The following is a 24,394-nucleotide window of genomic DNA, read 5'->3' as shown; positions in this document are numbered from 1 at the left end:
GGTGAAACGGTATAGGTTAAAAGAGGCTAGAGTGATGTTTCAGGCATGTGTAAACATATGGACCTTTATGGATCCCGACTTGAAAAAACTAATGTAAAATATTTTTTTGAAACAGCTAGGGAGATTTTTAATAAAATGAACCTGTTATTAGTTGATATTAAGAACTTTTCATTAATTTCATTTGCTATGATAATGGTATTTTAGTTATGATTTTTTAAAAACCCTTATCTGCTAGAGCAAGGGTAAGCAAACAATAGCCGCAAATAAAAATAAACTTTTATTGGAACACATCCTGCCCATGGCCTTGCATACTGTCTCTGGTGACTTTCGTGCTACAGCAGCAGAGGTGAGTAGTTGCAACAGAGAGAGGGCTGCCTGCCAAGTGTGAACTATTTACTGCTTGGTCCTTTACATAAACTGTTTGTCAACTGGTAATGGGGGGGGAGGGATAAGTTAGGAGTTTGGGATTAACAGATACACACTACTATATATAAAATAGATAAACGACAAGGACCTATGGCACAGGGAACTATATTTAATATCTTGTAATAACCCATAATGGAAAAGATCTGAAAAAGAATATATATATATATATATATATATATATATATGTTTATATACATATATATATAACTGAATCACTTTGCTGTATACCTGAAACACATTTTCTATAACTATACTTCAATAAAAAAATTTTTTAAAAGATGTATTGAGGTATTTATAGGTGAAAGACAGGATATTTGGAAGTTCTTTTAAAACAATCTGGTAAAACAAACAAAGTTGGTAGAAGATAGATGAAACAAGATTGGGAAAATATTGGTAATTCTTGAAACTGATGATGACTCGATGGGGATTCATAAGCTATTCTCTCTACTTTTGTGTACATTTGAAAAATTCTATAATCAATTCTTGAAAAAAAATCATCTTAAGTATGCTTATTGCACATGAAAGTCCTGTGTTTGAAATGCTTTAGTTCTGACTAATTAAGCAAGTAGAGAGAGGGGGGAAAAGTTGAAGGTAGAGGTTATATGTTGAAAATCTACTATATGAACCACTGTGCTAGGTTCTTGACAAATTTCATTAAAAAAAATCATTATAACAACTCCTTGAGGTGGATATTATGATTAATGATTTATTAATGAAACAGAGGCTTGGAGACATTAATTAATTTACAGCTAGAAAAGAGCAGAGAAGGAATTTGGCCGGTACTATTCTTAGTCACTGTCATCACTGGTGTTATACATCCACACTGGTAAGTGGTCAAGCCGAGGCCACACATCTGTTTAAAGGTCAAGAAATATTTCACAACCACGTGGAGTCTATAATAGAATACAAACACTGGAGCCTTCAACTGAGAAGTTTTTCATCAATGCCCTGTGAGCATTAAAAACAATTTTCTGGTCGACCTTAGAGTTGCTAAGTTTGCCTGTTGTCAAGGATGCTGCTTGGTCCCCACACCCACTTATCTCTTTCCATTTCTCTCTCTCCTATAAGATTCAAGGTTTGGCAGAGACTGTATGTCTCTACCGCCTACATTAAGCCCAGTCCCTGGAATAAAAGGAGAAGGTCAAATACGTTTCCTGAATGAATGAATGACCAAGAACTTCCATGCCACGACCTCATCCCTGTGTATAAAGTCTCCTTGTGCTGGACACAGAGGCACAGACAGATTATAAACCTCCAGATTCCAAGGAAGGACTCTTGCTGCATATTACGTGTTCAACCTATATATCAGGAGATAATTTATTACTTTTTTTTTTTTTTTTTTTTTTGCGGTACGTGGGCCTCTCACTGTTGTGGTCTCTCCCGTTGCGGAGCACAGGCTCCGGACGCGCAGGCTCAGTGGCCATGGCTCACGGGCGCAGCCGCTCCGCAGCATGTGGGATCCTCCCGGTCCGGGGCACGAACCCGTGTCCCCTGCATCGGCAGGTGGACTCTCAACCACTGCGCCACCAGGGAAACCCTATTACTTTTTCACTGTCTACTTTTCCAGGTGATGGAGAAGACATAACCTGTTTCTTAATCTCTGGGGTGGCTTTTGTGGCAGAGGCCTGGGGAGGCATGGTGTGGTTAGAGCAGTTGTTTTCGTGGTTTAGTGCCAGGGTGTTACATGCTTGTTCTTGCCCTTGCTGATACTAGTCTACTCAGCCTGACTTTTGTCCTTTCCCCAGAGATTTCAAGCAGACGAGTCATGCTGGAGTGCCATTAGAAGGGGCAAGAGATTGCTGCTGGATGTGAAAGGGGGTTTGAAGAGTTTGAAGTAATGTGTCTTTACAGGTAAACAGGATTTGAATTTAGCCCAGCTCCTATGGTAGAGGGCTAGACACAAAATTACCACATGCACACAGGTAATGATAAACGTCAAGGTTCGTATCCCTGAGCAATGATGCTAGCTTTGCCCTCCTTCAGTGCAGGGGAATTAAGTCAGTTTTTCAGTGAGTGCAAGGCGATGGATGGTGCATTCCAGGAAAAATGGGTGGAAAAGATGGAAACACATCCACAGACCCAGGAAACACTTAACTTTTATTCCTACCTCATATACGGCATATTTTCTGCAAAAATTATGAGTTAAATATAATTTAATGGAGACAAAGTACTTAAAATATAATTGCAACAATTAAAAAAAGAATCCTATCACGAATACAGAAGGAAAAAGAGCCAGTAAACAAAACAAAACAAAAATAGGCGAAATAAGAACAAAATCTCCTCAACTTCGAGATGGTACATTCATTCCTCTTCTTTCCCAGGTCAAAGCTCCCTGGGGTAACTGTTGAGATTGGGCCCCAGAATAAAAGGTAATTATCGCACTGAGGGCATACATCTGATTCACAGAAGCAAGTCTGTGTTCCAGACAGGGCAGCCGAGGCTGAAGAGGTTGCATCTAAGTCTTCTTCCGTTCCACTGAGCTGTCAGGGAAATGGAAGCTTCAGGACACCTGCCCAAGTGCAGCTGGGCTTAGTTTGCCCGAGCCCTTAGACTTCACTGAGGTTTAAAAATGGGTGCTCTCCTTGTCTGTCGTGTTCAGCTGCAAGTATTCCAGGGTGCCCTTCTTGTAGCTGGCTACCCGGGTTGGTTTTCTGTTCCTTATCCCTGAGGCCTGTCTTTTCTGTAAAGAGCTGGCGATCATGTCTACAAACTCGGCTTGCAATCGCTGTTGGTTTTCCCTGGAGAGAGAGTGCGGAGGGAAAACGGATCTTCTCAGCAATTCATACAGACTATCCCTCAGCTCCAGAACCGCCAGTTCCATTCACTGAATACTTGTTGAACGCCTATTCTGGGCTGAACACAGGAAGTCCAGAGAACACAAAATGATCCTTGCCTTCCCTTGACGAGCTTAAAGATCTGTCATCCCTGCTCTGTGTAGTTGTAGGAAAAGCAGAATACATTTCGAGCAGGAAATTATTGATATATTTCAATTTCAAAGTGAAACAACATGCTGCGGAATTCGGAGGCATGGTTAGGTTTACACATACCTCTGCAGGGAGGGGAAAGGAAGCCAGGAGGGTGCTAGGCCCCTGCCACCACGAAACTCTGAAAACACACTGGTCCCACACCTTCCTAGGAGTGTGGCTTGTCTGGGGAGGGCTCACAACAGGTGGAGGGTTTCAAGAGTTTAGAAGGGACCTGGCGTGCTCTTAATGAGGGCCCAGGTCCCCCGTAACCCAGGGACGATCTGGGTTGTCTTGGCATCTCTACGGTCTTCCCCGTGTGTCTGGGTCCTGCGTCTAGGAGTCTGCAAAACAGGGTTTCTCCACCACAGCAAAAGCCATTCCAATGGCCACAGTGACTGATTGCAGTGGCCAAGGTGCAACTGGAAGACCATTTGAGTCATCTTTAGGGGATGAAACCGGTTACTTGGACCTGAAACCTGTCTTCCTCATCTCACGGGGAACACATGCTCCATGTGAAGACCCAGACCCGCAGTCCTGGAGCTGGGGGTGTTCCTGTTTCATCGGGTGACGGCAGAGCACTGCAGGCACGGGAGGCAATGCAGTACAGTGTGCTCCACTGCTCTACTTTTGTTACGACCAGAGGGGCAGGGAGGGAGCCCTAAACTGTCCTCTGGTCTCCTGAGCAGACCTGAAACCCTCTAGCAGTCAGAGAAGGGAGGTTTCCAAGCTTTGTCAGGTGTGTAGTCTCTCACCTTGTATTCATTGCATCACTGCCACTGGCAAAGCACTTGACCACAGTTAAACCGGCTGCACGTAGCACAACTTACAAAGCCAAGACCTCCCCTCCCCCACCCCTCCCCATCACAGCCGCAGGCAGCTTACGCGGTTGGAGGGGTTGGCAGGTTGTACTCCTGGTCCTTCCCCCCGGTCAGCCAGTAGGTGGTCTCAGTTCCTCTTCCCTAGAGAGAAAAGAAAGGTGTGTACCATGGAGACCAAGACAAGTCGACTCTAGCCCGTCGTTCTGACCCACCGTTCTGACAAGTATCTGTTTCCAAAAGACATTTCACCTCTGAGTTTCTCATCAGTGCCTCTATTTTAGGACAGCACCTGTTCCTGATATGATTTGCATTATCTGTAGACCGATCTTTATTTCTAAGTGCCTGTTAAAAAATAAGTCTCTCATCCACCAGACGTGTTTTTTCAAAGTAGAATTTTCTTTTTTCCCAAAAGATATTTCAAAATATCACCACAGCAACAGCACAAGAGCTCTAAATGAAGAAGGAAGGACATCCATCTGCAATCCTGCTACGCCAACGAATCCAACTGGTTTCTGTTGTCTACGTTTTATTCCGGCCCTTTCTGTCCCAAAACCTTGCCACGAAACTTGTGCCACAGTTTCCCCACATTAAGTGTGTAAATTATAAACACATGTGCATCGTAATAAACATTCACTAAGTACCACTGGCTGGGCCCATCTGGAGGCTATAAAATAAAGGGAAACACAGGCAATTCTGGTTTTGCTAGAGCTTGTATTTGAAAAGGAGACTGGATGTTTATATTTTTAAAAATCACTCATTCCAAACAATTGTGGTTTGGGGCTCTGTTTGGACTGTAATAATCCTTAGACCACTTCTGTTTTGGGGGGAACACCCTGCAGAAAATGTATTTACGGAGAATTAAAAAAGCAAGTGTGATGTTTGGACACAACTACCTAAAAGGAGGCTCTTGCAGTTGTCACAGAGTAGAGGCCAGCGGCCCTATGACTAGTAGAGGCAGGTGGTCTTGGCCGATCACTGGCTTCAGACCAACTGTGAGTGCGGTTGCCTTCAACTAGCAGCCGGTGGGCCACCCGGAGACGCGCGGTGGCTCTCGAGGGCTGCTGTTCTAGATGTGCAGGGCAGCATGGCGCATCTGAAACGGGGATTCTTACATCTCCCTGCGCATCACAGTCACATAGAGTACGTGTTTCAAGTATAGATTTCTGATCTACACCCGAGGAGAGTCTGACTCAGCAGGCCTGTGAGGGGAGTCCAGGCATCTGCATTGTAACAAATGCCCGGGCGATGCTGAGTCAGAATGTGGAGCCACACCTTGAGGTTCACTAGTCCAGAACCGCAGAAAAGTAGAGCAAGAAAGGTGGGCTTAGAGAGTAGCAGCACCTTGCAGTAAAAGCGAGGACATAAGTGGGGAGAGGGGGGCTTTGACTAAAGTAGTCCTGCAATAGACTTAGCTCTTGGGAGTGGAGGGGGAACTGGGGACAAACCTGCATACAGGTGAAAGAAATGGTGAAAGCATTTTATAATGTAGTGGCCATAGTTCAAAACATCAGGAGGGGTCTTTGGAGTAAAGGGATGTTCTGAGTTTATAGTCTTCGGTGGTAGCTTCTCCTACAGGGGAGGGTGGGTGATCATTGCGGGGAGAGCAGGAAAGCACCCTTCATTCTCACGGTCATCAATATACTGAACATTGGATGTCCAGTCTCAAAGGAGGCATCCCCCAGGTGCTGGTGAGAGCTTTTTTCTGGGTGCTGTCTCTGTGGACTCCTTACCTTTAAGTACGTTTCTCCTCTCACTTCATACAGGAACTGGCACTCCGTTCTCTTCAGGATGGATATTGTGGAGCCACTCACATGAATTCTCAAGGCTGGAAATGCAAAATAGATCAATGAAAATCTCACCCGTTTTGAAAGCTATTATATGGTGCCATTTGTTTCCCCTTGAGCCAGAATATTTATTACAGGTGCTCTTGGCAGCTTAGATACTGTAGTAAAAATACTTAAAAATATCATCAGTGAGATAAGAACTATTATCGCACATGGGAAGAGAGAGGGTCCTGATGAGGGGGCTCCTTAGGTTGTGCCCCGTAAATTCTCATCCCAGCTCAGAGTGGGAGCCCCTGGGCCTGGCTTTGGATCTAGCCTGTGGTGCTGAGCTTAAAAGGTGGAATTTGCTCTGGTGTCTCCACATACACATTCTAATAAGTAGCTAAAGTGTTGGCGGCAAGGTGAAGATTCTGGAGAGAGTTATAGAGTCTTGATTTTCTCGTATTTTACTCTTCCGGGGTAACGGTTATCCTTCTAACAAACAAGTGGTGAGGGCAATCTCATTCACTGATTGATTACTATATAACACCTTCCCACTCTGGGTGCCACAGACAGTAACAACAGTAAGAATAATGAAAACCCCGTATTGCCTGCCTACCATGTACCAGAGGGCTGCTCAATGCTTAAAACACATCACTTCAACTCCTTCCAGAAACACTTCCAGCAAGGTTGGAATCCCATCCTCAATTTGTATCTTCAACTTTCTGATGCCTAGAAAGATGAGGTAACTTCCTCCCAAGCTTACACAGACAGTGACTTGTATAGTTATGATTTTAACCCATCTGTTTGGCCCCAACCTTATTATTTCCTTTACACCGTGATTTTCTAGTTCAAACCAGTATCAGGTTGTCAGTAGACTGCCAAAATACCATACTACCACCAGTGTTTTGTAAGCCCGCACACACATTACCAATGCTTTCTTTCTCTCTTGTATATATTTCTCATATTATCATAGTCATAGGTATTTATTGAGCATTTACTAGATGTAACACACACTGCCTCTACCTTGCCAGAAAAACGCAATATAAGCTTTTGCATATAACAAATACTTATCATTTTCTTTATTAAAACCAATTCCAAGGAAAACCAGATAAAAGAGGAATAGGAAAGTGAACCAGGGTATATACTCTGTATCTAACCCACTGAATTTCTATTCAGTTTAAGAGAAATCCTGCATGCAGGAACGAAGACCTGACGTAGCCAAAAATAAATAAATTAAAAAAAAAAAAGTAAACCTAAAAAAAAATTTAGCCCTGGAATGCATACCATGTCTTTCGTTTTTCCTTATTAAAGGCTCAATCCAGCACTTTGTATAGGCTACGTACATCAGGCAAAGTCCAGTGTTCATAGGAGCTTGACATTAGCTGTCTAAATTTATAGTTGTGGTAGTTTGTTCACAGGGCTGTCAAATTTGAAGTCTGTAGGAAACAGATCTGGGGCCCGAGGACAGATTAGTCTGTAGGACTGTCTGATTGTAACATCAGCAACACCAGCAATATCTCCAATTTCGTTTTGGGTCCTTTTCTCAGCTGATGCCTGTGAGGCCATGTAAATGGCGGCTGCTGCCACAGATATCAGGCTTCTTCCAGGAACCAAGTCCAACGCCACAGCTTTACGGGCTATATGTGTAACTACCATTGTACTTTAAATGTCCTAGGAACTCCTTCCTGTCTGCAGGCAATATAGAGACAAGCAGAAGCTATGGCATCATTAGCCCTTCCCTTCAGGCTCTTCTGTTCATACCCTTGGCCTGAATAGATTTCTGTTAAACGGAATTTCTGTTTAACTTACATGGATCTATGCTAAATTTCATGGCTATTCCAGGTAGAGCATGCCTGAATGCATTGCAAATGAACCCAAATTAATGATAACAGTCTAAAACTGAGTCAAAAAGGAAGAATAAAACAGTTATCAGTAAGGCTTCCCTGGTGGCACAGTGGTTGAGAGTCCGCCTGCCCATGCAGGGGACGCGGGTTCGTGCCCCGGTGTGGGAAGGTCCCACATGCCGCGGAGCGGCTGGACCCTGAGCCATGGAGCCTGTGCTCCGCAACAGGAGAGGCCACAGCAGTGAGAGGGCCGCGTACCGCAAAAAAAAAAAAAAAAAAAAAAAAAAAAAAAATGTTATCAGTAAACGGCAATTTGTAGCAAGGACTGGATTGACCCAGGCTCACGGCCAGTCAGTGTGAAGAGTCATTCTTCATCTCACTGGAACTTATTCTGCATTTTATCCTACAATTCCCCTCTGCTGGAAGACAGAATCTCTGTCCTCTAAAAAAAGCAGTCTCCCTTCTTACGGAGGCCAGTGGATTCCATCCGCGAGGCTGTGTTGACTGTATCTCCGAACAGGCAATAACGGGGCATCTTGATGCCCACAACTCCAGCAGCACAGGGACCTGAGAGGGACAGAAAGCAAGAGGTGGAGGCAACAGAAGTCACACAGTGGAGTGGGGGGGGGGAGGGGGCAGGCCTCTTCTCAGGGTCACGATGCGCGATACCTCATTTCATGGAGAAGCGGTTCAAGGTGGGAAATGCGACCTGTGACTTCTGCTTTAAGTCAATGTATTCACTGGGGGAGCACCGTTATTCAAATCACGCTTTCAGAAAGTATTCTGCTGTAGCACAGAGAAGTGCATTGGCAAGAAACAAGGCATCCGGAGATCCAGGCTGCAGAGGTGTAAAGTGCTCCTTGAGATTTTATATATATATGTGTGTGTATATATATATATATATATATATATATATATGTATATATATGTGTATATATGTATGTATATATATGTATATATATATACACACATATATATAAAGATTTATTTATTATTTATTTATTTATTTTATTTATTTTCGGCCACACTGGGTCTTAGTTGTGGTACACAGGATCTTTTGTCGCAGCACGCGGGCTTCTCTCTAGTTATGGCATGTGGGTTTTCTCTCCCTAGTTGTGGCGCGTGGGCTCCAGAGCGCCTGGGCTCTGTAGTTTGCAGCACGCAGGCTCTCTAGTTGAGGTGCGTGAGCTCAGCAGGCTTAGCTGCCCTGCAGCATGTGGGATCTTAGTTCCCTGACCAGGGATCGAACCCGCATCCCCTGCATTGTTAAGGTGGATTCTTTACCACTGGACCATGAGGGAAGTCCCCCTCTTTCATATATTAAATAGAAGGCTCTCAGGGAGGATGAAGACGATCCCACTGCTTGCTTCCCTTCCAGCCATGCAGCCCGGAGCTCTGAACTGCTGGAGAGCACAGAACACTCTAAGGCTCAGTGGCCCAAGTTTGTTTTATTTTATTTTTATTTAAGTCAGAGTAGGCTTTTTGGCATTGGTGGCCTGATGATGGAAGACCCAGAAGACAAGGACTTGGCATCTTCTTCCCTGAGAATTTCATGCACCGTGTGAATACAGAACGGGGAGCCTGTCGCACAAGGATACTCCAAAAAGAAGAACAAAAGCCAAGGCAAGGCGATGCACAGTGGCATATCAGGTAGGAAAGAAGGGTTTGCTCACGCAAGCATTTGTGTGGAATGACGGAATGCAAGGAGTTAAAATTTTCGAAGTTAAAGATTAACTCAGAAACTGCAAAATCGGGCTTTGGATAGAGGTAACTATTGATTTTATGGTTGGCTGATTGGGTTTTGACCTCTACGAGTTTCTTGATAGATTCATCCTACAAATACTCTGTGTTTATGAACACTGAAAAAATTGAACATTGAGTTGTTCATTGTTTATGAACACTGAAAAAATAAAAATACTGAACCCTCCCCTGTTAGGTTCAATGCAAAAAACAAAACAAACCACAGAGAAATAAAAAACAAGCAAAAACAGCAGCAGCTACTTGATTAGAAGCTCTCTGAGCTTCCCAGAATCTAAAATATGACACAAATGAACTTATCTACGAAACAGATACAGACTCACAGACATAGAGAACAACCTGTGGTTGCCAAGGGGAAGGGGGGATGAGGGGAGGGACAGACTGGGAGTTTGGGATTAGCAGATGCAAACTAGTATATGTATGTATAAATGAATCACTTTGCTATACACCAGAAACTAATAAATTGTAAATCAACTATACTTCAATAAAATAAATTAAAAAAAAAAAAAGATCTCGGAGCTTCCCAAGGCTGTGTCTTGACTAGTCACTTCAAAAATGGAATGATAAAACTGGGAAGGGCCTGGAGGTGGAAAATGCCTGCAGATGTTATGTTTTGTCTTCAACTATCAATATTTAACTGCAACCTTTTAATTTCTTAGGGATAAACACGTTCCGGTATACGTGTCTACTATTTACTCTCATTCCAGCCCAATGTGACAGTGCCTGGGCCCTGGCAGTCACTCAGGCATTGAGTAGGTCACAGAGGAAAAGAGAGGGGACCAGGACCCAGAGCTCCATTCTCTCTCCCTGGTTCCATAAGTTCTGCTGCTGTCCCTTCCTCCAGGCCCGACAATTTGTGATGGGTCAGGGAGATGCCGAACAGTTCCCTTATGTGTACATGTAAACATCTATGACAATTTGGTTGTGACATGACTGGGGAAGGCCACAGCTATGTCCCTGGCTGTCAAAGATGTGGCAACAGTTCTTAACTTCTAGTTACTGTCACTCTGAGACTCTCAGTGATTCATTACTCAACCAAATATTTACTGTCTGACTCTGTGCTAGGCACGGTGGATACAGGATGACTTTTGCAAATGCAGTTGTCTGGCCCTCACCACAAAGCCTGGAGTGACCTCTTGGGTTTTCTCTACCCTGTGTCTTCTGTGAGGCTTGGAGGGCAGATAAAGGGGCAATGACAAGAAATTATAGGGAGATGTGATTGACTTTAACACAAGGAAAGACTGCCTAACAATTACAACTACTTGATAAAGGAGTGAGCTGACTTTGGAAATACTGAGTTTTCAGGGAGTCCTGGGATTATTTGTTCTAAACGTGGTTACATTATTACTTATCTTGGAAAGTATAATTTATGCCCTGTAAAAGATTAATCTAGATGACTTCTGAGTTCCTCTACCACTATATTTTTCTGTAATACCTTAAGTCCCTACATAGGAATGAGCTCTGTTCTGAGAGTGTGTTAAGTCTAATTTGTTTGTAAGTCCAACGAAGTTAGCCTAGGTAACCAACTAACACAATTGGCTATACAGTACTATACTGTAATAGGTTTATAATACTTTTCACACAAATAATACATAAAAAACAAACACAAAAAATAAAGAAAACATTTTTAATCTTACAGTACAGTACCTTGAAAAGCACAGTAGTACCAGCGACGTCATCGCTGCTTTTACGATCACTTCTGGACATCCTGGGCTCGAAATAAAGATACTGTACTACTGTACTCTACACAGTACTATACAGTAAAGTACACAACAGCACAACCACTTGTAGAGGATGCACGCATGTGACAACATACACCAGACATGTGAACTAACTTACATGACTGGACACGCAAACGCATGTTTGCATCTTTAAAAGTTCACAACTTGAAGGTTCGTATGTAGGGGACTTGCTGTATTCGTAACTCATCTTCTCAAATCTCTACATTCAAGGTTGGATAAGTTTCATGGTCTTTAAAGTGATCCATGTACTTTCTGTACCACTGAGGGGTTGGGGGAACATAAACGCCCTTTTATTGTAGGGATCTGAACAGATATGTTTTCCCCCTGTAGATAACATAATCCATTTAAGATACTGTAATATTTTAGTGCAAAAAAAATACACAGAAGTTGGGGGTGGGGGAGAGGGAGGGAATGGGGAAGAGATAAATGACATAGTAAATAGGGTGGCTTGAATAGGAAGTCTGGAGCTTGGTATTTCAGTTTGTGGTTGGTGTTTATCGTTCCATGAGTGCTGTCATGGCTGTCGTTTCCTAGAACTCTCTAGAGACTAATTATAGGTCTAATTATGTCAGGATGTGTAACGGGACTTCGTATTTGGCAGGATTCAAGAGTAAACGTCATGTGAAAACTGATCACGTCTGAAGATCCTTTAACCTTTCTGATTTAGTCAGTGCACAGAGAGAGGTACATACAGTTCTCGATTGCTACAATGCTCAACTACATACCAGAGTGAATTCCAATGCGAATCCATATTGGGAGGCCGGGAAGATGCTCTAGCTCAAAGGTCCCCATGAAGCTGAGGATGTCCAAAGCCATCTTGGCGATGTCAATTGCATGCCGGTTGCCATTTCTCTTAGGCAAACCACTAGCCACCATGTAGGCATCACCAATGGTTTCCACCTGTGGAAGTAGTTTCTCATTAGTGAATCTGCCCCTTCTAATGGCACAAGAAATCAAACAGAAGCAGTTAGTCACATAAAAAGTACAAAAATTTTCGAGAACTCAGTATGAGCATGGCCCTGTACGCTTTTTCTGGGACTAGTTCAAGACCAGTTCTATGCTAATTTCTTCAGGGTTTTTTTTTTTGTTTGTTTGTTTGTTTGTTTTGGTTTTTTGCGGTACGCTGGCCTCTCACTGTTGTGGCCTCTCCCGTTGCGGAGCACAGGCTCCGGACGCGCAGGCTCAGCAGCCATGGCTCACCGGCCCAGCCACTCCACGGCATGTGGAATCTTCCCGGACCGGGTCACGAACCCGTGTCCCCTGCATCGGCAGGCGGACTCTCAACCACTGCGCCACCAGGGAAGCCCATCTTCAGGGTTTTTATAGCCTAGTGAAATAGCTGATAAAACAACTATAAAGGATTTTTAAAAATATTTTTAAAATTAATTTTAAAATTAATTTTTGGCTGTGTTGGGTCTTCGTTGCTGCGCACGGGCTTTCCCTAGTTGTGGCGAGCAGGGGCTACTCTTCGTTGCGGTGCACAGGCCTCTCATTGTGGTGGCTTCTCTTGTTGCGGAGCACGGGCTGCAGTAGTTGTGGCTCACGGGCTTAGCTGCTCCGCGGCATGTGGGATCTTCCCGGACCAGGGCTCGAACACATGTCGGCTGCATTGGCAGGCAGATTCTTAACCACTGCACCACCAGGGAAGTCCCCACTATAAAGGATTTTAACCATATGAAAGTACTTTATAATAATATGAATCATCCAGATGTAATGACAATTCTATCAATGTTGAAATAATCTGAATGGCTTTATATAATTTTAGGAACACCTCCAAATACCAGAAAAGTCATCCTTGGCTCTTATCATTTTTTATAAACTATTTGACAAAAAATAATTATAAAACTCAAAATGGATTAAAGACCTAAATGTAAAGTCAGACACTATAAAACTCTTAGGGAAAACACAGGCAGAACATTCTATGACATAAATCACAGCAAGATCCTTTCTGACCCACCTCCTAGAGAAATGGAAATAAAAACAAAAATAAACAAACGGGACCTAATGAAACCTAAAAGCTTTTGCACAGCAAAGGAAACCATAAACAAGACGAAAAGAGAACCCTCAGAATGGGAGAAAATCTTTGCAAACGAAGCAACTGACAGAGGATTAATCTCCAAAATATACAAGCAGCTCATGCAGATATCAAAAAAACAAACAACCCAATCCAAAAATGGGCAGGAGACCTAAACAGACATTTCTCCAAAGAAGATAAACAGATTGCCAACAAACACATGAAAGGATGCTCAACATCACTAATCATTAGAGAAATGCAAGTCAAAACTACAATGAGATATCATCTCACACCAGTCAGAATGGCCATCATCAAAAAATCTACAAACAATAAATGTTGGAGAGGGTGTGGAGAAAAGGGAACCCTCCTGCACTGCTGGTGGGAATGTAAATTGATACAGCCACTACGGAGAACAGTATGGAGGTTCCTTAAAAAACTAAAAATAGAACTACCATACGACCCAGCAATCCCACTACTGGGCATATACCATGAGAAAACCATAAATTCAGAATGAGTCATGTACCACAATGTTCACTGCAGCTCTATTTACAATAGCCAGGACATGGAAGCAACCTAAGTGCCCATCGACAGATGAATGGATAAAGATGTGGCACATATATACAATGGAATATTACTCAGCCATAAAAAGAAACGAAATTGAGTTATTTGTAGTGAGGTGGATGGACCTAGTGTCTGTCACACAAAGTGAAGTAAGTCAGAAAGAGAAAAACAAATACCATATGCTAACACATATATATGGAATCTAAAAAAAAAGGTTCTGATGAACCTAGGGGCAAGACAGGAATAAAGACACAGATGTAGAGAATGGACTGGAGGGCACCGGGAGGGGTAAGGGTAAGCTGGGACGAAGTGAGACAGTGGCATGGGCATATACACACTACCAAATGTAAAACAGATAGCTAGCAGGAAGCAGCCGCATAGCACAGGAAGATCAGCTTGGTGCTTTGTGACCACCTAGAGGGGTGGGATAGGGAGGGTGGGAGGGAGACGCAAGAGGGAGGGGATATGGGGATATATGTATATGTATAGCTGATTCACTTTGTTATACAGCAGAAACTAACACACCATTGTAAAGCAATTATACTCCAATAAAGATGTTAAAAAAATAAATAATAATAATTATAAGTTCCTCTAAGACATAATACACTTTCTTGTACTATGATTCCAATCACTTTTCTTGCAATAGGTAGTAGACTTATTTATTCTTTGATAAATGTTCTCCCTTTTAATATTATTTTCATAATCATATACATAGTTCACGTGTGTTGGTTAGTTAACTTCATTTTGCTGAGTATCTCTAAAATGCATAATCGGGCTTCCCTGGTGGTGCAGTGGTTGAGAGTCCGCCTGCCGATGCAGGGGATACGGGTTCGTGCCCCGGTCCGGGAAGATCGCACATGCCACGGAGTGGCTGGGCCCGTGAGCCATGGCCGCTGAGCCTGCGCGTCCGGAGCCTGTGCTCCGCAACGGGAGAGGCCACAACAGTGAGAGGCCTGCATACCGCAAAAGAAAAAAAAAATGCATAATCATTTTCTATTCAACAGGAACTCTTGTTAGCATGGCTTTCTGATCTACATAGGGTGAGGACTGGGCTAAGATAAATCCTAAAAGGAAGTCCTCCCTGTGGGTAAAACCATCATAACAGACTGTTACATGAATGACCCTTAAACTTAAGCATACAGAGTTTTAGTCATATTGTTTACCTCAGTAATCTTCAAAATAATCCATTGAGTTAGGTATTATTGTGCCATTTTACAGATAGGTAGATTGAGACTTGCTGAAATTAAATACTATATTTTATGAGGTCATGCAATGAGGTGGGGCAACCTGGGATTTGAATAAAGAGCTCTAATTCTGAAGTTACTTGTTCCACATGCTCTGCTGCTTTTCCAACATGAAAATGTGGGAATGCAATTCTCCTTTACTCTTCCGATTCAGACATTATCAGCCCGGAACTGGCCGGCATCCTGGTCAGGCAACAGATCCAGCTCTGTTCTTTACTCTTCTTCGAACGATGCTTGCTACTTCAGCAACAATGACAAAAGATTCCAATTCTCCTGAGAATAACTCTGGTACCTTCTCTCCTTCATTCATAATCAGCCTAAACACTGCCCATTTTGTGAAGATGACTGAAGAGTAAACCATTTTCCCTAAATTTAACACCCCAAATTCATTCCTGCTGGACTGTATTTTGTGTCTTTCATATTGGTCCTTAAAGTCACAAGGTCATTTCGACTTACAACCCTTCTTATTCTTCCACTTCCCTTCACTTTTAGCTCAGATTCAACCACTAATTCATTAAATCTTAAATTACAAAGGACAAGACCTGAGTAGAGCTGGCCTCTGTATCCACAGGTTCCGCACTGTGGATTCAACGAACCATGAATCAAAAATATTTAAACAAAATTCCAGAAAGTTCCAAAAAGTAAAACTTGAATTTGCCATACTCCAGCAACTATTTATATAACATCTACATTGTATTAGGTATTATAAGTAATCTACAGATGATTTAAAGTACATGGGGATGTACATAGGTCATATGCAAATATGCCATTTTATACAAGGGACTTGAGCATCTGGGGATTTGGGGATCCATGGGGGTCCTGGAACCAATCCTGGGGCAGAGGGGCTAGTGGGTAGCGACGGAGGACTGTAATAACAGAAACAACCAATTCTGGATCTGCTGACCTGGGGCTGAACCATCATTCAGCCTATTAGGTGAAGTGGTTACCTTGTACACATCATGGTGATCGAGAATGTGGTCAAAATTCTTATAGATGTCATTGAGCATGTCCACCACTTCCATGGGGGTGCTATACTTGCAGATGGTGGTGAACCCCACAATGTCACTGAAGTAGATTGTAACTTCCTCGTATAGTTCAGGCTCCACTATGCCTTTCTCCTTCAGAGACTTGACCACCAGCCTAGATGAGGAAGCGAAAAACAAGGCCTTCAACTTCAGCAAATTTCTTCTTCCCCTACAGAAATCTTTGAGGCTGTACTAATTGTCCACCAGGAATTCTAAAATTGGGGATCTCCAGTGAATTGTGTGGCTAGGAAGCAAAGATAGTTTGCATAAACCAAATGTATGAATATACTACACACACACGTAACACATGTATTTGACCTCAGATGAACAGGAGGTTCAGTATTAATTTAATACTTGATTATAACACTAATATACATGTACACATAACTGTAATACCTACACAATCCTAATACTTGCTCACTTTTTACCTCTCTATTGATAGCTTCTTCTAGATAGAGCTCTACATCCAGAAGCCGAGAAGGAGAGTGTGTCATTGATGTAAGAGCTTGACTCACGATAGCTATCAGATCTGACTTTCTCATCAGTAACTAGTTTTACTTCCCTGGCATATTTAACACGGCCTTGTTTAATACCACTATGAAGAAATAATGTATTTAAAATGAATTTTGATATATTCTGAACCCGGATTTATTTGAAACATTTTGGAGCAGAATTGGGTCCTTTAAAAAGCCACATCAGTTACCACGTAAACAAGTTAAAATTCTGCTAAAACTGCACAAGTCGGATAGAAGCAACTTAGACTATCTCTGTTGAACAGACATAAAGGGCAGTATATTAGGCTCAGAATTAAGAGAAAAGAACCACAAGAAGAGATACCACGCTTCCTTTATGTGCCAAGTTGCCTTTTTATTGAGTAAATGGGGTGGAGGGGTGCTGACATGAGGCTGCGTGTTCCTTGTCTGCCTTTGGGATCACTTGGTAAAGGACCAGAGTATGGACCGCCTGCAAGCTGGGAGGTACGACAGAGGTCATAAAATCCCTTACTTTTCCAGATGAGAAAGCTGAGGCTTAAAAAGAAAGTATGGGGAGTTCCCTGGTGGTCCAGTGGTTAGGGCTCCATGCTTTCACTGTCCAGGGCCTGGGTTCAATCCCTGGTTGGGGAACTGAGATCCCACAAGCTGCACGGTGCAGCCAAAAAAACCCAACCAAATAAAAAAGTATGACTTGCTCAAGGTCCCAGAGCCACTGAGGGCAGAGCCAGTGCTGGAACTCAGTAACTCCCATCCTTCAGCCTTGTAATTGCATCACATTCCAGCACAACCCAGGCCTCGGATCCTCGGGGTGATGGGGAAGATTTGGAGGTGTGCTGGCTGTAGTAAAGGAAGAAGGTCTGGCACTTTCCTGGAAAACAGACAGCCAATCAACCACCAGCATTCCCAAAACTCATTTAGAAAACCTTCAGAGCATCAAGGGAGGTCCCTTCAGTTGGTACGATGATGAAATTTGGGAACTTGAAAACCATCCCTGCCGTGTGGCTGGTTAGATTCGCAGGGGCCCGTCTGGGGTGGTGGTTCTTTACGTGCCCCGTAGAAGGGTGCAGATTATTTGGAGGCTACATAGACTAATGATAAGATTGGATATTTCGCCATCTTTGCCCTTCATTTTACTGCTTATAGCTGAAAAGTCATATGAGCTTAGAAAATAGTATGTTACCTGAGAAAGGAACTAATGTTGGTGGATAAATGAAGGAAGGGCTATGACTTAACCTGGTGAACTTTGATAAAAGGTTTTTGCTGACACAGCATACAGAGTCTTAGAAGTGCTTCCCACAGGTAGGTAGTTTTTTCCATAGGTAGAAAAAACTTCTATTTTAACCTGTTTCACAACCCCCAGGAGTACTGTGAAATAAGTGTCTAAGTAGTATCTGGCTCCTACCTGCAACTTATTTACAATTTTGCTGTAATATTTATTTTGGATTCTTCTAGGTGTCATGCATGTATATTTTAGTTTTCTTTTGCAAATATAAAGAACTTGTATATAAATGATCAAAGTGACTTGCCCTGTAGTCACTGTGTATTGCAGCCCTTGCTCTACAATCTTTGGTGATCCAACAGGAACATCTCCCGTCTAGTGGTCAACATGGCACACTGAACCAAGGGTAGGAAAAAAATCCACGGTGCTGAGCCAGCTGTTTCAAATCGTGAGTGTCATTATTGGTTAAAACCATCAGTGATAAAAAGCTGGGAAGGCAGCTAAATCATCAGGATGTTGTTTTTGTCACAACTCAGCATGAAAGGCCAGGCAAGGACTGATGCATTACATAAAGAACATTCACAGAGCACTAACAGAAACTCCATCTCTAAAGTGAATAATAAGGGCTCCAGCCTATGCCCAGGGTACCAATGCCAGGCTGAGGGCACGTGGGTTCTGCATTAGGCTTTCTTCAGGGCCAGATGGCTGAACAGGGCATGTGTGTAACTCCTACCTCCTCATTCAGGCTTGTAGAAGAGAAACTATTTCTTTATTTAGAAAACAACTCATATGAGCTCAAAATCATTCCTTTATTAATGTAGAGCTGATATGCTCAATGAGCATGGGTTCAAAATAAAATAATAATTAATGCAAGTAATATATAAGAGTCGTAACTACTATGCGTAGTAATAACGACCATGGACGTTACAGACACTGTGCTAAGTACCTTATATTGTGCACATTATTTTAGAGGATTCTTTGAGCCAGCCTATGATGGGAAACTGAGGCTTGCAGTGTTTAGGTAACTTGTCCAAGGCTGCAGATCACAAGTAGGTGGTGGAACCATGATTTGAAGTCAGGCCTAGCTGACCTCAGTTTCCATGATTTCATCCAATGCGACACTGCCTCGCTTATCCTTAATCTAAGAGGACAGTTTATCATTCATTGAGCAGAGAACATTACCTCTCACTTGTGACAGTTGTGGGTCCCTTGGTCCAACCTATCTCCCAGCTGTTCACATTTTAATTTCTTGCTTATCTTAACATTTCTTAGTTATTACCTGAGAACCAACACTTATAAAATGTTAAACTGGGATTTCAACCTTAATTTCTTTCTCTTCTGTCATGGTTGTAATATTGTTTCACAAAATAGAGATCAGCCCGTAGATGCCTGTGTGATGAGACACCTGGGGAGAGTGGGACCATACCTTCTCCACTAAAGATGCTCCCACTTCGTGTAATTTGGCCTCTACTTTGAGGCAGACAGAAGAAAGCAAAGAAACTAACAGTACCTGAAAATGCCTTAAAGCTCACAGATTCTGTAGGAAAACTTTAATTTCCATTTTTGGACTGGGGAGAGGCAGTGCCTAAGGTCCCACACTTAGCAGAAGTGGCCAAGAGATGCTGGAACCCAGGTCACCTTAACTCTACCGTCCATGCTCCTTCCATGGCACCACACAGCCACTGGAAAACCACCTCTTTCTTCTAGCTATTTAGACAGTGCAAACCAGGACAAGGCTTAGCAAGGTACATGAATTTTTAAAAAAATATATTTTCTCATATTTTATTGTACAATATAAACTTGACTAAAATGCACTAAGTAACAACATGTTATATTTAAATCAGCACTAAATTAAAATGTTTGGTGGGAAATAGCATAATTTATTTTAATACACTCCAACTCAGTCTGAAGGTGAGCAGTTTACTTCTGAAGGTTTAGAGATTCTACCTATAGCTTATTGTTGAAACAGACAAATTTTTTGGTCTCTTTCTTCACCTTTGATTTTAAAAAATTCTTCTTTAGTTCACAGTGTCATAGAAGTGTAAAATAAGACTGATAGAAACCACTCTAAAACATAAAAAATTCAATAATGTTGTCACAACCCCTAATACAGTACGATTCTTATTTATTTACTAGCATCCAGAATAGATACATGTTCTGTACATATTAAATTGTTCAAGTATATCTAGAGCGGTGCCTGTGAAAGTGGGGATACGTGCATTTTTAAACACAACAATCTGTTGAAGAATATGCGAAAGGGACCAATCCTATATAAATACAGAGAAAACCAACACTAGACAAATATGCTTTGGCTTTCAGCCTTAAGGGCTGAGCATGTCTGCGGAGCCTGGAAGATCACGTCCGCGGGAGGACTTCCTTACCTTGGGAGCAACATGAAATTAAGCCTGTCAGCCCTGTCCCTCTCTGCCTTGTACAGCTGTGTCCTTTCTTCCACCAGATGTTCCAGGTTTCGGGAATACAGCTGCAGACGTCGGATCAAGGTATCCATGTAAGTTTCATTTTTTTGGTCATGGAAAAGGCTGTAGGTAGTGATAGATGAAGAGGTCTCCATATTATCAAGAAAACATGAACATCCATTAAAACAATGGGCAAATATCATAAGCAGGTAATTAAACTAAGAAAGAATAAAAATGACCAACAAATGTAGCAAAAATTTTTAACCTGAGGAAGGATCAAAGAAATAGAAATAACATTTAAAAAAAAGAAAAACAAATGTGAGCACAATGGTAATCAATGTAGGTAAGACGGAAGAAAAATATACATTACAGCCTTTCTGGAGGGAAATCTGGTAAAATGTGTCATAAGCTTTAAGAATGCTTATGCCGATCGGCCCATCAACCCTACTTCTAAGAATTATCCGAAGGAAACAATCATGCACGTGCTGAAAGTTAACTACAAAGAAAGCCACAGTATTCTTCACAAGCAAACATTTAAAAATAACCTAAATGTGTAACAAAAAGTGATTAAAATATGAAACGATGGAATGTGAATGTATCATTAAACACAAATTAGAATCGTGGTACACACAAAGACGCTACCTCTATATTATTAAGTGAAAACAGCCAGTTTATAAAACAGCAAAAATTATCATCCCATGTTTAATTTTTGAAAACTGGTGGTCATCTATTAAAAACCAGGTGATGTTTTTACTTTCTTGTTTGCTTATTCATATTTTCTAAAATTTTAAAAAGGAGCAACTTGCAATAAAGGGGAATATAAGAAAAGGACCAAGAAAAGTAAAGCTGAGCCTTATATAGTATCTCCTCAGACAGAATCAGGGTCCTAGAGCAAAAGCCCTAACTCTGGAGTATTTTGTTAGATCAAGACAACTTAGATGAGATGGCAGCTTCTCGTGACCCTGTGATATGCCTAGGTGCAGAACCCAGTCGGGAGGCACACTGAGTCCCACACAGCTGTTGTGAAGGGATGAATAGATGATACCATTTCATTATCACAACAATGATCACAAGTTGCCATTTCTGTACTCAAAAAGATGGACTACATCATAATCCCCTTGGTGTGGGGCGGGATGTTTGTTAAAAATTGAGTACTTTTCTGAGTCCTATCACAGACCTATATGACTGCAAACTGCTAGGTTTGGGATTAAGAGAAATATTTAACAAGGTCCCTAGGAGATTCTTACCGGAAACCATTATGGAGTCTAGTTGGGCAGAAAGAGTGAGGGAGCAGGTGTAAGAGATGGATTATCTTATTTCATGATGAATTGATTCAATAAAAACAGTTTCCTCAACCTTGGCTGTGTATTTTAATCACTTGAGGAGCTTATTTAAACTCCTGATGCCAGCCTGCACCCAGATCAATTACACCAGACTCTCTAGGGTAGGATTCTGGCATCAGTAGTTTAAAAATTTCCCCAGGTGATTTCAGTGTGCAGCCAAGTTGAGAACCACCATATTAAAGGCTAAATATCAGGGGCCTAGTTTTATCTTCACAAGCTTACATTTCATCTGTCACACACACAATCTCATCTGCTCTTAGTAACAGGTCTGGGAAGGAATGAAAATAATAAATCATTTATTATTTCCTGCTCCCTTTCCACATATGACGGTTTAGATCAAACAATCAATGGTCACACTTTCATTGTCTTCACTCTACCCCACCTCAGTCCTGGGCTTTATTAAATTAGCTTCACTAAGTATCTGTGTCTTTGACTTGATGAGAACTACAGAAAGAGCTGGAAGAAACTGCAGAAATCATCTTTTTCATTCCAATTTTACCAGCAACAAAATTGATACCCAGTTCGGGTGTTTTGCCCAATGTCCCACAACTAGCTATTATTAGATCCTAGCCTAGAAACTAGATCTCCTAACTCTTACCTCAGAGCTATTTTTCCCACCCTGCACTCTAACCGAAAACATGGGAAATCTAAAGTTCAGTCTTACTGGATAACTGTATGTTACTTTTTTTGATCCTGAATTATAATCCGATTCATGGCTCAAGTGCTTAAGGCCGAAGTTGCTGATCTTAAGATTTTAAAACTGTAAGAAACTTTTTGATCTTCAGAATTATCCAGGGTTTTGTGCAGATTTGTACTAGACTTCTAAATCCTAATTACCTGCAGAAGGGTCAGGGAACTATATTTTTAACAGATCAGTCAGAATTGATTTTCGAATCAGGCAAGTTTTGCCCTTGCGTATAATACTTAACGTTTCAAGTGATTATTCCCCCAAGAAAATGGTCTGTTCATCTCCATATCATTTTAATTTTTTGGAGACAGGTATTGTAGTCTGTGATCTTTCATTAGAAAAGACATTCTCATACTTAGCTGCCACAGAATGTCAGCTATTATTAGAAAAATCTGAAATTAGAAGGGAAAAGTAAAAATTTCAGCCCTACCCAAATATCTTGGCCAGTGTATTCTCGATTTTCTTGAAGTCTGGCCTCTTTTCTGGATCTTCCTCCCAGCAGTTTTTGACAAGCAGATAGACCTGGAAGAAAGAAGAGGTGGAAGTGAAGTAAGTTGGAAGGAGAAAGACAAATACCATATGATATCACTTATAGGTAGAATCTAAAATACGGCACAAATGAACCTATCTACAAAACAGAAACAGACTCATAGACATAGAGATCAGACTTGTGGTTGCCAAGGGGAGGGGGGAGGGAGTGGGATGGACTGGGAGTGTAGGGTTAGTAGATGCAAACAATTACATTTAGAATGGATAAACTACAAGGTCCTAGTGTACAGCCCAGGGAACTTTATTCAGTATCCTGTGATAAACCATCAACCCTTCCCTTCGATCCTAAACCAAGGAAAACGGAGATACTGATTTAGACCAGGTGGGGTTGATGGGAGAGACAAAATGCTTCACGGACGGACGTTTGCAGGCTTTGTTTGCAGGCTTTGTGCCCAGGACGAGCTGGGCTCTGTGAGTATGAGGCAAGTGACTCTAAATGAGTGAGGCTCTATGACGTTAGTTTTCAACCATGCCTGACCGTGGAATCGCCTGGGGAGCGTTCACAAAACTTCTTATGATTTTGGGAGATTCTGAATTAACTGGTTTGGGAAGGGGCCTTGTTAGGGTTCTCAGATATAGCAAATAGAAATACAGGACACCCAGTTAAACTTGAATTTCAGATAAACAACGAATAGTTTCTTTAGCATAAGTATGTCCCAGATGTTGCATGGCCAAAGGACACTAATCTATACATTTTTAAGTTCCACAGGTGATGCGATGCCCAGCTGCGGTGAAGAGAAGCGAGGAAGGGGAGGTACAGAGGGAGAGGGAGACATGAGGAAGCCTGTGAAACCATCTTTCGTTTGATACCACTTGTTTGCAGCTTTTGTGGGATCAAAAAGCATGGTGAAAACCATTTGTTTTAAATAATAAAGTTTGTTCTTCACTCTGACCCCAAACAGGATCACAAATGGTACTAGATACAGTCCCTACCTGCGTTCTTTTGCCTTAACGAGAGTCCCTGGGGAGGGACAGGACCACGGTATGGAACCGTGGTTGCCTGTACTCACCACTAGGTGACGCTCCTGCCTGGGAAAACGATCTGCTGGCTTATGCCTTAGCAAAGAAGGGACAGAAGAAGCACTGACAAATGGACGATCTGCTGGCTTATGCCTTAGCAAAGAAGGGACAGAAGAAGCACTGACAAATGGGCTGATACGGCACCGCCCGTGAAACAGCAGATGCTCTTCAGGCATTTCCAAGTCTTGGAGTTTTGGGCCTGTATTCTGTTGGAACCAGCTACTAGATAATGCAGTCGAATTCCTCATATCCGATTCCAGAACCATCCAGCCACACGAGTGAACTGATGAGGAGGATGCTTTGGTGAAAGAGGCTGTAGACGACATGTGGATACACTCAGGCTAGAAAGGAGGGTTTGAGAAGAGAGATGCTGATGTGTGGGGAGGAATCCCAGGATCCAGAAAAGCAGGAGGAAAGGAAGGCATGAGGAGAAGCAAGGATAGAAGCAGATGTAGCTCAGAACCCTGGGTACAACCTGCCTTTAATGCTGCAAAAGAGAG

At 42.2% G+C, this 24,394-nt stretch overlaps 1 protein-coding gene across 1 annotated transcript in view; it reads right to left on the bottom strand.

Annotated features, from left to right (window-relative positions):
* Positions 1–2,325: 2,325 nt before the first annotated feature.
* GUCY2C (guanylate cyclase 2C) overlaps positions 2,326–24,394 on the bottom strand; it is a 79,057-nt gene continuing 56,988 nt past the window's right edge. The window contains exons 21-28 of the mRNA XM_032646976.1: positions 22,756–22,847; positions 20,259–20,417; positions 16,087–16,279; positions 12,046–12,220; positions 8,289–8,387; positions 5,941–6,035; positions 4,275–4,351; positions 2,326–3,164 (exon numbers count right to left, since the gene is read on the bottom strand). Coding sequence (XP_032502867.1) covers positions 2,990–3,164; positions 4,275–4,351; positions 5,941–6,035; positions 8,289–8,387; positions 12,046–12,220; positions 16,087–16,279; positions 20,259–20,417; positions 22,756–22,847 — 1,065 coding nt within the window. The 3' untranslated portion in view covers positions 2,326–2,989. The remainder of the gene's footprint in view (positions 3,165–4,274; positions 4,352–5,940; positions 6,036–8,288; positions 8,388–12,045; positions 12,221–16,086; positions 16,280–20,258; positions 20,418–22,755; positions 22,848–24,394) is intronic.

This window comes from Phocoena sinus, chromosome 10, assembly GCF_008692025.1.
Source record: "Phocoena sinus isolate mPhoSin1 chromosome 10, mPhoSin1.pri, whole genome shotgun sequence".
Lineage (NCBI taxonomy): Eukaryota > Metazoa > Chordata > Mammalia > Artiodactyla > Phocoenidae > Phocoena > Phocoena sinus.
Note: the sequence above shows the minus strand (reverse complement) of the source record. Positions and strands in the feature narration are given on the sequence as shown.